Source organism: Crinia signifera, chromosome 11 (assembly GCF_055691185.1).
Source record: "Crinia signifera chromosome 11, ASM5569118v1, whole genome shotgun sequence".
Classification (NCBI taxonomy): domain Eukaryota; kingdom Metazoa; phylum Chordata; class Amphibia; order Anura; family Myobatrachidae; genus Crinia; species Crinia signifera.
The window spans coordinates 66,419,819-66,434,035 of NC_139227.1; the positions used below are offsets into that span (position 1 = coordinate 66,419,819).

At 41.4% G+C, this 14,217-nt stretch overlaps 1 protein-coding gene across 1 annotated transcript in view; it reads left to right on the forward strand.

Annotated features, from left to right (window-relative positions):
- The window catches only part of LOC146046118 (uncharacterized), a 110,013-nt gene that overhangs the window by 81,801 nt on the left and 13,995 nt on the right, over positions 1-14,217 (forward strand). Inside the window, exons 4-10 of the mRNA XM_083165310.1 lie at positions 3,256-3,295; positions 3,751-3,831; positions 6,371-6,478; positions 7,636-7,745; positions 9,200-9,248; positions 12,128-12,248; positions 14,031-14,125. Of these exons, the coding sequence (XP_083021436.1) occupies positions 3,256-3,295; positions 3,751-3,831; positions 6,371-6,478; positions 7,636-7,745; positions 9,200-9,248; positions 12,128-12,248; positions 14,031-14,125 (604 nt within the window). The remainder of the gene's footprint in view (positions 1-3,255; positions 3,296-3,750; positions 3,832-6,370; positions 6,479-7,635; positions 7,746-9,199; positions 9,249-12,127; positions 12,249-14,030; positions 14,126-14,217) is intronic.

The window sequence follows — 14,217 nt, forward strand, 5'->3', positions numbered from 1 at the left end:
TTGTGGGAGGAAACAGGAGTAACCGGAGTAAACCCACGCAACTACGGGGAGAATATACAAACTCTGCACAGTTTATATCTTGCGCCTATTTTCTTTACATTATGTGCTCTTTGACTGCCATCCTGTCTGCCGCTGCCACTCCTAGATGGGCCACGTGTTTGTGCATCCCACTTGTGTCGCTTAGCATAGTCATCCAACTACCTTGGTGCAACCTATTGGCCTAAAAACAGTATTGTGAGGTATGAGGTGTTCAGAAGACTGGAAATTAGTGGACATTACTGTTATTGAGGTTAATAATAGTGTAGGAACAAAAAAAACATCCACAATCTGTGATTTTAGCTTTCTATGTTTTTGTTTTTTTAAATACAGATCCAAAACCCAAACCCAAAATGGTGGTTTTCCCTAAACCAATCCAGATCCAAAACGTGACTTGAGATCTAAATCCAAAACATGAAACATGCACACCCCTAATTTAAACCTACCTATACCTTTTATCCCATTTGCTGTAGAGTAAGTTTCCTGGATTGTTTTCGACAAAATGGTTTGTTATAGTTTTTCAAACTGCCATCCTGTCTGCTACTGCAGTGCTACTCCTAGATGGGCCAGTGTTCCTGCCACACACTTGTGTCGCTTAGTATAGTCATGCAGCTACCTTGGTGTAACCTATTAGCCTACAAGCAATATTGTTATGTGTGAGGGCTTCAGAATAGACTGGAAATGAGTGGCAATTAATGTTATTGAGGATAATAATAGCGTAGGAAATAACCACCCAAATTATGTGATTTTAGCTGTTTTTTGGGGGTTTTTAAAAAACAAATAAATAAATGCAGATCCAAAACCAAAATCCCGAACGAGTGGTTTTGCCTAAACCAATCCAGATCCAAAACCAAAACATAAAAAATGCTCGGTGCAAACCCCTAATTTAAACCTATACCTTTCCTGGATTGTTTAGACAAAGGTTTGTGAGGAGATTGAAACAATTTTTTTTTTTTTTTTAAACTCTTTATTTATTCATAATGAGAGAATTGAACAGGTGAATATGACAACATCAGTAAACATATATCAAGCAGTTCTCAGTTTTCAGTTTTACATTGTGTAAAATAAAATAATAAGAAAAAAAAAAATATATATATATATATATATATATATATATATATATATATATATATATATATATATATAAAAACCGTGAGACTAAAGACAAGGAATGGAAAACAACTAAATTTAAGGATAAAGGTAAAATAGGGTGGGGGAGGAGGGGGAGGGGGGGGGGGTCACATATATATATAATGAAAAAAAAAAAAAAACATAGCAGTAGAGAAGTATAACAGAGGAGGGATAATGATATGTGAGAGCAATAGTAGGGTTACAGTGGAACGGAGTATAAAGTACAGACTGTAAGGGAGGTCTGGCGGAGGACCCAAGAATAAATCCCTCTAGAATTGGGAGCTGTTTTAAGGCAGATGACAGGCTTTAAGTAGGGTGGGGAGGGTGGGCTGAGAACCAAGGGTCCCAAACCACGTTGAATTTATGTGGGCAGTCGTGGAGGTGATACGTAATTTTCTCCATACCAGCAATATACCACACATAACTGGTCAAGGCTGAAATAGAAGGAGGGGAGAGCGATTTCCAATTTCTGGCTATCAAAGATTTTGCCGCTGCTAATATGTGGGAGAATAATTTGTTGAGTGATGGTTCTAGGTTTTGGAAAGGGCGTGCTAATAAGAAGACCCAGGGATCTAAGCTAAGTGCTATGCCAGAGAGGGACTTTAGTAGATTGAGCACTTGGGACCAAAAGGGAATTATGATAGGGCAAGTCCAGAAGATATGTAGTAGAGTGCCTCTTTGACCGCAGCCGCGCCAGCACACCGGGGAGGTTGATGGGTAGATCCGAGATAGTCTATCTGGTGTGAAGTACCACCTATAGTAGAGCTTATAGGAAGTTTCTTTTATACGTGTTGAAATTGAGCTTTTAGCGATTCCCTCTCTCACCTCTTTCCATGTTGCAGCATCTGGTGGCGGTGGTGTCTTTAAAAAAGGATAAAAGCCTGGTTATAAACCCAGCAGATAAGGATGAAGTTGTGTGGGGTGGTGGGGTGCCAAAACTAATCCAGATGCACCCCGAAGGTTAGGATGCTGGTGGTCAGAAGGCATTCAGACACCCAGGTCATAAGTATTTTAACCCCCCCTCTGCAGCCTTGCCCTACCCTTCCCCATGCAGACTAAACCTAACCATAACCCCATAATATCTATCATTCCCTTCTTAGTGCCTTACCCTAGCCTTCCTCCCCTGGTAGCCTAACCCCAAACTCCTCTATAATGTCTAAACTGCCACCACCTCCTCGGCACTTAACCCTAACCAGCCCTGGCACCCTTATGATTGAGAAGCCAACAATCCATTCCGATGCTGGCATTTGCTCTGTTTCAGAGTTCCGGGGCTGGTCTTCTGACTGGTGTCGGTATTCTGGCATCTGTATTATAAATGCTGATATCCTGAACGCCATCCACATCCACAGAGCATAAACAGTGACCCCTTGATCACCTCTAGTCACCGGCCACTACCTGGTGTTGGTCGCTTCTCCCTCAACACAAGACTAGTCTAATTATACATCCTCCAAAGCACTCACCATCTATTTTGTCACACCCATGTGAACCAACTGTTTAGCTGTGTGTGCAGGAATATGCGGAAAATGAACCCTGTCTTGAACAAAAGTCTGCAATTTTTCTGTTATTTATTGCTATTGTGTAATTATATTGCCGTGACCTATCCTATTGTACCCAAAAAGCCGGCATGAAAGCAGTGCGTTATCTGGGATTTTGTTTAACCTGCCTCCTGCAGGCAAATCAAAATCCCCAAAAGCAGAGAGTTTTTTGTGAAAACATGGTTCGATATGAAGTATGCTTATGAAATAAATCTTGCAAATACATGAGGTGTTCATACAGACTACAGTGTGGCAGTTGTACCCAGCTATGATTGCTCTGGTTTTCCACAAGATAACTTAACTGTGTTCATGTACATCATGGGTCCTCAAACTGCGGCCCTCCAGATGTTGTGAAACTACAAATCCCAGCATGCCTTGCCACAATTTTGCTATAAGTGAGTGTTAAAACTGTGGCAAGGCTTGCTGGGATTTGTAGTTTCACATCTGGAGGGTCGCAGTTTGAGGACCCATGATGTACATCCATGTTCCTTAGCTTGTGTTACAGCATCAGAAACTAACAACTGATCTATATATTTTACTTTGTCTTGTGTAGTGAACAAGAGTTGCCTTTACGGACGGCTCTTGAAGAAAAGGTATAGTATGACCATTTTTCTGTGGGGTTCGTTTTACTTTAACCATATATAATTTATTGTTGTTATTTATATGTATCTTCATTCATGCAGCCAGGTATAATGCTGATCATCGGCACCCTTGGTTCCAGCACTGTGCCGGATTGCATATTTTGCCGTATTATCGGTGGCACTTACAGCGACATACCATTGGCTCACCATCCCGCCCCCCTCCACCCCAACTACAGAATGACTGCAGTAATCTAATTGTGCCCTCTCACAGTCTAACTACCTCTGCCCGCAGCACCTAAACCCTATTCCTGCCCTATTGCATCTTGACACACCACACTCCCTTCCCCCACACAGCCTGATTCTACCCCACAGTGTAACCGAACCCATCAGGTGTCGGATAATCGAGGTTGTACCTGTGTATCTGGTTTTGCCATGTTGTAACTCGCTGCTTATTTTCTAACAATCAGCAAAAGCAGCAGGAGATTGAACGTGTAGACAAATGGCTCAAGATGCTGAAGAAATGGGAAAAGTACAGGACCAGTGAGAAGGTATGTGCAGTCTGGGTGATGGGAGCTTAATGTAAAACCCTTTATTGTTATGCTGTTCGTTTTAGTGATCTTGAGATGGTGGCTATTTATTTTGGTGAGTCAATAGAACGGTTTTGGCAGTGCTGTGAGTACATCATTTACCACAGGATGTAGCAGCCACATGTACAACTTATAAAATACTGACTAGATGTGTTCTGCAGTTTCCTGCTGGTGTATGAGAACCGACACTGCAATTTTCATTCCTAATATGTACTACATGTTTTACAGCCGACAACGAGACTAAGCACTGTATTTTACATGCAAATGCAATGTATGGTGTTTAGTTGTCCTTTAAATCCCAGTTTAAAGCTATGAGTGACTACATTGTTTAATTCTCTTAGTCTAACTGAGGTCATTTAGTAGTTTGCTCTTTTTTGCTCTTTCCAGTACACAGAAATGATTTACACAAAAAGATTCTTTGTCCATCTTAATAAGTCCCTGACTAGTGAGAAGCGATTGGACTCCAGCGCCCCCTGCTGCTCATATTTGTATGAGTTGTGTATTATACAACATTGTGGTGCCGATGTGTACTGCATGCTTTTTTTTTTTTCTTAGCATGCATCTACTGAGTGTTTTTGTATTGTTAACTTAATCTACAATTGCCCGAAATCCTGCTGTTCCATTTAGCCCTTGATCTTTATCAGTTGCCTGCATCATATCCTTCATCGAACATTCCCTCTAATATACTGAAACTTTGAAATAATGTGCTCATAAATTTCATATCAATAATTTGATTTGTATTAAATGAAGTGTGCCTGCCCTCAGATGGACGGAATGAGGTCATTGGGTAGTCAGTGACTAGGTTGACAGTCAAAGGTCGACCACTATTAGTGGTCATGAAAAGGTCAATACAAGCAAAGGGTTGACATGAGACACGGGGCGATTTAAGCCATATTTCTAAGTGATCTGACTAGTTCGCTTAGAAATAAAACACAGATTGTTCTGTGTGTACACCATACAGGGATGGCAATGCGCGAGCGTCGCTATCACCCACAGAGATATACAGTCCATGCACTGTCTATCCTGCTTAGATCACAGTGTTTTGCCTATAAGCATAGGCACAACACTGCTCCGCACAGATCGCAGATGTATTGCTTGTGTGCAGTGATGTTACGCACAGCAAAAGTTGCTTAGCTCCGTACAAGAGGTAAAGGACACACAAACAAATTGTCACAGGAAATTCTGCAATTTTTTATAAATACACAATTAAAACATGAGGTCACCACAATTATCTGAAGAGTACAAAGAAAAATGGGCCCTCCTCGCAAACACCCACTTAAAATCTAATGGAAAAATGGGGGACACAGAAGGAAAAAAAGGGTAGTGTAAATGAAGGAGGGGGAGGGGGGGGCAGCTAGAATAAGAGAACACGTTGTAAGGGTATGTTTGAGGGCTAGGAGGCTGGATGATGGTCTTATTGAATACGAGAGGATATTCTATAGTTTAGGACTGGTCTGGACGAAATCCAGGAGGGCTTATAGTCCACCAAAGTGTTTCCCAACCTCTGGCCTCAAGGCACACCAACGATCCAGGTGCTAAGACAACCTTACTTGAGCACAGATGATTTAATTAGTACCTTGGTTATTTTGTTTTAACCATCTCTGCTTAAGCTAGGATATCTTAAAAACCTTGACTGTTAGTGTGCCTTGATGTCCGATGTTGAGAAACACTGGTCTACCACATTGGTGTATGTTAATGCATTTGTGTTATGAGATTTCTGCTTTAAACAATTGTGTCAGGTGATAAGCTGGATGCAATTTACCGTCAAGAAAATCTGACCTTTATGTTTTTAGTTGTATGATTATTGTATAAAGATTGCGTTAGGGGTGTATTCAATGATTTTTGCTTGGTGTCACAGCTCGCAGGGTCAGTATTCAACTGACCCCCTGCACACGACGTTTCTCCTTCACTAGGTTTTTGGAGTGAGGGGGAAATGGTGTGTGCGGCCTCTAAAACAGCGAGGCTCGCAGCTAAATGCAGCATAGGGTGGTTAAACAGCGAGGATTACTTATTTTTGGCGATCCCCACCATTTAACTACCTCGCCGGCCGCATTGAATATGGCCCATAGTCATTCAAATAAATTGGTGAAATCATTTTGATTTCACCAATTTATGCAATTACTGTTTTTGTCCATTTTACAGCGTTTAGGAGCAAATGGTTGATTGTAATTTATTTATATACATTACCAGTTTTTAGTTCCAACTAGCCAGACTGGAAAGATAATCTTATAGTGTGTATTCAGTTTAACATTTGTATGTATTAGGAATTTGAAAACGTAAGTGTAGATTCATATTGTATGCAATCTCTCGGGGCAACAAAACTTGCTAGGAATGTGGATTGTTGTAAGGTACTATGTTTTACCAACAACAAGCATTTTGATTTGTGTACTCAAACAATAGGCTGCTTACTCACATGGAAATGTTTAATACAAAGTTGGTAATAGCAGGTGTTTTCCTGTAGTAAGTTCTATTTTTGTATTGGTATGTGTTGTCCTTGCAGATGTTCCGCAGAGTTTACAAAGGAATCCCTTTACAAGTGAGGGGTCAGGTCTGGTCACTGCTTTTGGATGTGGAAGTTATGAAGTCTGAGAATGTGGGGAAATATGAGGTATATCCTTTTATTTGACTTTTGCTTATGACAATAACACTTGTATCTTACTTTTGGGACACCATACTCTCAAAATAGACACAATCCTATATATAAATGGTATCTTCTTAAATAAATATAATTTAAATATTATAGCACAAAACAATAACTTTTTTGGAATCACAAGAAAAAAATCTGTTATTTGTCAATTTCATTTTCAATGTTTACAGACCGATGTGCTGCCGATTTCCCTATTTAGTTTGGCATAGCTGCTAGATGTTTGAGGTACATGAACTGGGGCAGTGGGAACAGCTTGGGCACACACTTTGTTGGGGTGTGCCCAGTGTTAATTAGTGTCCATTATCGGGTGTCGTGAAGGGAGGTAAAATCCCTTTTAACTATGACCAGACCCAACGCTTTTTTGGTGCACTGTGCCAGAAAGAAATTGGTGACAACAGCTTGGTCACACAAAGAGGCGAGATCTACAAGTGAAAGTAATTAAAGCAGATAATTGACAAGTGACACCAACCGCACCCCCTACTTTGCATCGCTGTGCGCATACCCGAGCGTCCGAAAAGGGGGCTGGGCATATGCAAATGAGGGTGCGGCTTATGCTAATTAGCCACAACCTCATTTTCATACGAGAATAGACGCTGTGCGCATGTGCACAGCGTCTATTCTATTAGATTGGGGGGTCTCCCAACTGCCACCCCCCGCAGCGGGACAATGCCTGCCGCGGGTGGGACAGCGGGACAGGACCCGAAAATCGGGACTATCCCGCTGTAATCGTGACAGTTGGGAGGTATGCTGTGCGCAGTGGGACATTACTCACCACCCTAGTTACGGCCCTGATTAGATCAGACCTGTTTTAACGTTTTTGTTCAGTTCAGTTCGATATTGACTTGTAACAGTATTAATGTTAGTTGCATTGGCATTTTTGTAAACTTTTTGGAATTGATGGTTTGGGGGTAGATTATTCAAGTGTGTGTGACAATATATATGTGTGTGTGTGTATATTTTTTTTATTATCCATCTCAGAACCCTGTTTCAGAAATACATTATAAGCATACATTCAATGTTCCCTGCAAAATATACAATCACATTTTAACAAAAGCATGGGTTGTTGATGTATTGTTAGTTAGATTTGTTTAGATATAAATGATCTTTTCTCTTCCTAGAAAATGAAAGACCTGGCCAAGATTTATTCAACAGAGATCAAACAGATTGATTTGGATGTAAACAGAACATTCCGCAATCATATTATGTTTCGAGACCGATATGGCGTCAAGTGAGTGGTAAACATGTTAAGATTAATAGGATTTCTTTATTTAAATATAGGACAAAAACCAATATAAAAGGAAGGCCCTTTTGTGGGCTGGATATGGCTGTACATGTCCTAAAAAACAAGGCCACCCTACTATAAGTTTGCAAATCATAGCCTACTTCAGTGGTTTCCAAACTGTGTGTCATGGCACACTAGGGTGTCTTGGGTACTTGCACGGGAACCCTGGTTTGGTGGTCCTGGACCAACTCAAATTCTTCATGATCTATGTATCAGGCAAAACCAGTTCTTGCAGCTGCCAATCATATAACATGTGAGCAAGCAGAAGTGAATATTGTCCCTCACCATATATTTGAACTTAAGGATGACGTAAAAACTTATTTTATTTCATTTTACGTTTCTTTTTTTAAAGTTTCAGCTTAGGGGTGCCATGAAAAATAAAAATTCTGATACTCGTCTAGGGCGCTGTGATTCCGAAAAGTTTGTGAACCACCGGCCTACTTTATACTTTTCTGGCACTGCATTCACTGAGCCAGAATCATCATTCTGCCTGTTTGACCAAAGCTTTGGGGTGGTGATGAGCAGTGTTCACCTCCATTGTGGGGGAGCATGCTGATGCTAGTGACTGCGACTTCTGATTTATCTTAGTTGCACTGAACGTTTTGATCAACCTTAAGGTTACTCAGATGCCCCATGGTCTACACATACTGTAGGCCCTGATCTTGGCTGACTCTGTAAGCTGTGAGACTCGCAGCTTACCAAGTCTCAGAAAGGCTACCCTGTGAAAATGGCCCCTCCCCCCCTGCTCAGGTCATGTGATGTCAGCTGTCTGCCCCCGCACCCTATATCACGACTGGATTTACATGGGAACGGCCAGCGTTTGCTTGGGGACGCCCATGAAACGGTGGGCATTCCCATGTTAGGGCGCCGCCCCTGTCCATGCTGACAGTGCCACCTCTCGCACAGAAGCCCTGCACATGCGCATAACCAAATATGCGCATGCGTAGGGCACAAATATTGGTCTGATGTAATTAGAATGAGGACCAAAGTTCCTGATGTTGATCCAATGCTGCATTTTTAAAGCATGCAGCAGATCTGAGCAGGTGGTGGGCGTCGGATTGCAAGAGACGGCAACTGCAGCATTCTCAGAACAGCTGTTACCAAAGATGTAGCACCGTTCCAAATTGCATCTGCTTCTGAATTAGGCCCATTGTTATGTCTCCACCTAAAAGAGATCACCGTGTCACTGGTGGAGAAGCCTTCAAACTTGGCCAAGCTAGCACTAAGGATTGATGTATTTTAACCTACATGTGTATTACAAATTGAAGAGCAATTTGTATTTGTATTGTGCATTGGCTTTCATGTTTCAGCTGAACCCTGTTTTCTGTGTTCTATTCTCACATTATGAATTCCTTTAAATATGCACTTTTTTTCTAATTCTTTTTTAATTGACCCCCCAGGCAGAGGGCCTTATTTGATGTGTTATCGGCTTACTCAGTCTACAATACGGTAAGTCTGTACTTTAAACCTGTCCTCACAGCAGTGTTGAACACAACCATCATATTTGTACCCATTCATAAGTATGTAGCTATGTTCTTGTTATTCTAATCAGTGTACAGCGGTGTCCTCCTACACCTAGCATCTGTATGCCACAGAACAAGAGATGCCCGGCATATGACTGAGATGCTAGGCTGCCACTTTAATCACACAGGCATTGGTATGACACGTTCCAAGTCACAGATTAAGTGCTCTTGCACTACCTACAAACCCCTTGTTGCTGGCAAGGTGTTTGCACACCCATATTCTTGCAGAAATTCTTTAGTCTTCATAATTTGACCTTTGTGAACATGTACGTCATTTACCAGATCCTATGTCCATGCAGGCATATATATTGGTAAGAGGGTTTGTTGACTAAGTGAATAAATACTTTGAAACATTGAGATAGTAACTGCTTGTACTGTATTATATTGGATCTAAGTGCTGCCCTCATGGAGTATATGGGGTAACTTTACTAAGAGTGGAAATTCTATTGAACATGGGATGTTGCCCTAAGCAACCAATCAGATTCTACTTCTTATTTATTAAGCACCTTCTATAAGATCCTAGATGGACTCTGATTGGTTGCCCATTGCAACATTTCATCTTCAATAATTCAAGAGAACTCCCATCTTTGTAAATTTACCTGTGTGTCTATCTATCTATATCTATCTATCTATCTATCTATCTATCTATCTATCTATCTATCTATCTATCTATCTCTATCTATCTATCTATCTATCTATCTCTCTATCTATCTCTCTATCTATCTCTCTATCTCTCTATCTCTCTCTCTCTCTCTCTCTCTATCTCTCTGTGAGTCGTTCGCATGGGTAGGGGAGGGAGGGGGGGCATGCAAGGGCCAGAGCAGGGGAACTCCCTGCTGGGGGTGGATGACTGATTGGTCCTGTATTTAGATGATCACTATTTCATGTCTTTGTTACTCATCAAGTCTGCCTGCTCTTTGTGCCGCTCACGCACCCAGTAGCCATTTCTGACTACAGGCCTTTTACTCAGACACAGTTTTTTTCTGCTGGTTCAGTCTCTGCTTTCCTCCAACAGTTCACAGTACAGATGTTTTGCTAATGTTAGCACCACTGCTACTGTCCATGTGCCAACATGTCATGTTCAAAGTCTGCCAGATAACATAGTTTACCCATTATTTTATATACCACTTTGAAACCAAAGATCCTGGGTTATTGGACATCATTTAAAGCTGTGTCTAGTTGCTTGAATCCACATTCACAATGCAGGCTAAACCCAGGTTATTGCCGGGTCTTCCCTGTGTCAGCGATTCTTGTCTTTGTCTTTTGGGAATCTGATCAAAGAGAAACTTTCTATGGCCGCACCATATTTTCTTTGTATCTTTCCATATTACACAAATACAGTTGTTTCAAGACAGGCCCTCTATTCTATTTTGCTAGCACAGAGCTTTTATATATGCACTTCATTCATTTCACTACGTTCTGTGCATTCCATCCTTCTTACAATAACATCTCTCTTATAGTGTGTACACATGGTAAGATTTGGCTTCCGATGTTCCCGATATAGTGAACATCGGAAGCCATATCGCATGCAAATCGCACGCTTTTTTAGGGCTTGCGAGCCTGACGCACTGCGCGCTCCCGTGTGAGCGCAAATCGGCAGCCAGATAGAGAGGACAGGCAACACTATATAGTGCAGATCTACACTATATAGTCTAAATTGTACCCCTCTAGCATGCCGTGAAATGCGAGTCCCGATGCGATCTGATCGCATCGGGACTCGCATCTCACGGCAGGATCTGCCGTGTGTACACACCTTTACAATCAGTATACACTTTTTAAGGTGAGTTCTGTGTTCTGTATTTATTTTACTAGTGTAACTGTAAGCATGTTGTCTGCATTTACCACTGAGAAATGTAATATTTAAGTTTTTTGGCAGTGTGCACTGTTTATCGGGGTTCTGGAACCTAACCCTCTGTATGTGTCCTTCTGTATGTTAAACCCATTACTATGGGTTTAGTGTATTAAACATGTCAACTTGTTCATCATTTTGACATTCATCATGTTGATAGTCAATATGGTAAAAATGTAAACATTTCCACCGACGGGACCCTGTTTTCTCTCCCCATTTTGCCCATTTCACTAGGAAGTGGGCATAATGTGGGAGGGGTGCACACTCTCCCGTGGGACTACCTGAAAAACTGTGCGTCTGCCCCAGGGTCCTGGAGATTAGTCACATATGGAAATATAATGTTATATAGTATGAATTTTGGCACTGTAATGTGTCCCAATATAAAGTAGATGAACAATAGTGTGGCACAATATGAACTGGGGGCATTGTCATGTGACATAATATGAACTGGAACACTATGTCATAATGTAACTTTGTGGTACTGTGTTGCACTGGCAGCCCTAAAATGATACATTATGTGAACTGGGGCACTACAATACATTCAGAAAAAATAAGGGCACTACCATGGGGTATAGCATTAACTAAGGTTACTAATATGGTTAACAAAAAATGAACTAGGGCACTATTATGGGGCATAAAATTAACAATTGCTGCAGGGAGGTGTCTCTCCTTAGAGGCCCTTACAATATGTAGCTATGGAGCCCGCAAAGTTCTGGCTACGCCCCTTTATGTTTTCACTATTTCAAAACATACGGTAACACATAAAAGGGTTATTTACAAATCATAAAATGATCATATGAATAAAACAGATGGATTAAGGTAAATACTGGATTCTGTGTGTAACCTTTTTGTATGCAATAATATGCAGAGGCATTAACCATTGATCTACCCTGTGGTGTGGCCCCTGTGACATTAATGACAATAGGTCTGATATGCTTTATGTCTGTAATCCACAGGAAGTAAGTTACTGTCAGGGGATGAGTCAAATTGCAGCTGTGCTACTTATGTACTTGAATGAAGAGGATGCATTTTGGGCTCTAGCTCAACTGCTAACCAACCAGAGACATGCAATGCATGGTGAGTACATGGGTGCAAAATAAGAAAAGAAGGTAATTTGGGTTAAAGTTTAGTTTATAGTCCTTTGTCAGTAGGAAGGTACAAATCTAATTCTATCTGCACAAGTAACATCTACACCACCTGCAGTGCACATGGTTTTGTCCATCTAAGAAGGATTTTGTCAGAGTGAACTAGAATAAGGCCCATAGTACATAGAGTAACATGACCATTAACTGTCCGAGTGATCTTTTAGTTATTTTATTTGTCTATTATTATTATTATTATTATTTACATTAGTAGAAGAAAATGGCACTTTTTAAAAATGCTTTATTTTTACATTATTTTTAAACAGTCCGGTAAACGCAATAATTGTACAGTAGTCATCCTTTAGAGTGCATTTTCCAATATACAGTAGGACTTTAGTGTCCTAGGTACGCATAGTTTCCATATTTTTAACAAAATAATTAAAACCTGCTTAGCTTTGCTAGTAAAAGATCTGATCATTTTTGAATTGGCCTCATCCTAATGGTCTCTGTTGTGGTCACTGACCATAAAGGGAATGGTCTCTTTTTGTTGGTTCCAGTTGATAGATCTAGTGGAGGACATTTACCAAGAAGGGAGTTCTATTTCACATGAGATGTTGCTATGGGCAACCAATCAGATACTTCTCTTCTAGAAGGCACTAAATAAATAAGAAGTAGATTCAGATTGGTTGCCCATAGCAACATCCCATGTGAAAATGAAGTCTCATCTTAGTAAATTTCCCCCATTGTGTCTAGATAGTCAACAGGTCGACGAGGTCAAAAGGACAAAATGAAAAGGTCAACATGAGTTTTTCACAATTTTTTTTAAAACATTCTCATACTGTTACCATCCACGTGGACTACAATTAAGGACGGTAAAGAGTGCTGAGTGAAGCAAGCCATGCGAGGGTGCTTTTACACTAATTGGGGTTCCATGTGGACAGGTGTTGGCATTGACACCAAAACAGAGGCGTAGCTACCGTAAGGCAGCCACCGCGGCTGCTTGGGGGAGCAAGCGCCAGCGGGGCGCCCCCGGTGCCCGGGCACTCTGGTCAGACCCCCCCTTACCCCTCCGCATGCCGCCGCCACCGCATTCAGTCCGGCACCGCAGATAGCCTCCGGGCTCCGTCTCCTGCAGTAATGAAAAATGACACGACAAAATGGCTGCCCCCTAATAGCAGACAGTTTTTAAGGATGCTAGAGGAGGCCAGCCATTTTGTCGTGTTATTTTTCATTACTGCAGGAGACGGAGCCCGGAGGCTATCTGCGGTGCCGGACTGAATGCGGGGCCGGCGGCGGCATGCGGAGGGGTAAGGTAATTTTTTGGTGGGGGGGCGCCACAATATTAGTTACGCCTCTGCACCAAAAACATTTTTGGTGTCGACCTATTGACTGTCTAATCATGCACACCCCTTTATTGCACACTAGCCACATTTTGTCTGCATAAGCCATATCCCATCCAAACCAATGCAGTCACATCCATAGTTGGCACAGTGTTCTTTGTGCAAGGTTCCCTCTCTGGAACATGTCCACTTAGGAAAGGGCCCGTCCATCATCCTCAGTGCCGGCATTTAGGGTTAATGACTGATATGTATGTGGTTGGTGGGGGTAAGGAGTATAAATTGAAAATACATTTTTTTAATGTGAAAATAAAGAATATTTCATATGATAGAAATGTGTGTGCCATTATGTGTTTTGGATTTTGCTTTATGCCTTTGTTGCAGTATGTTATACTGTACAGTAACTATAATAAACCACTTGTGTTGTCTTTCCTTTAAAGGGTTTTTTATTCCTGGTTTTCCAAAGCTCCAGAGGTTTCAGAGTCACCATGAACAGATTCTCAGCAAGTTATTTCCCAAGCTGAAGAAGCACATGGTAACGTGATCTGTGTTCTAACAGGATAGACCCAGTGTGTGACAGTATTGTCAGGTGTAAATAATGCTATCATGAGCTACAGTTTGGCAAGA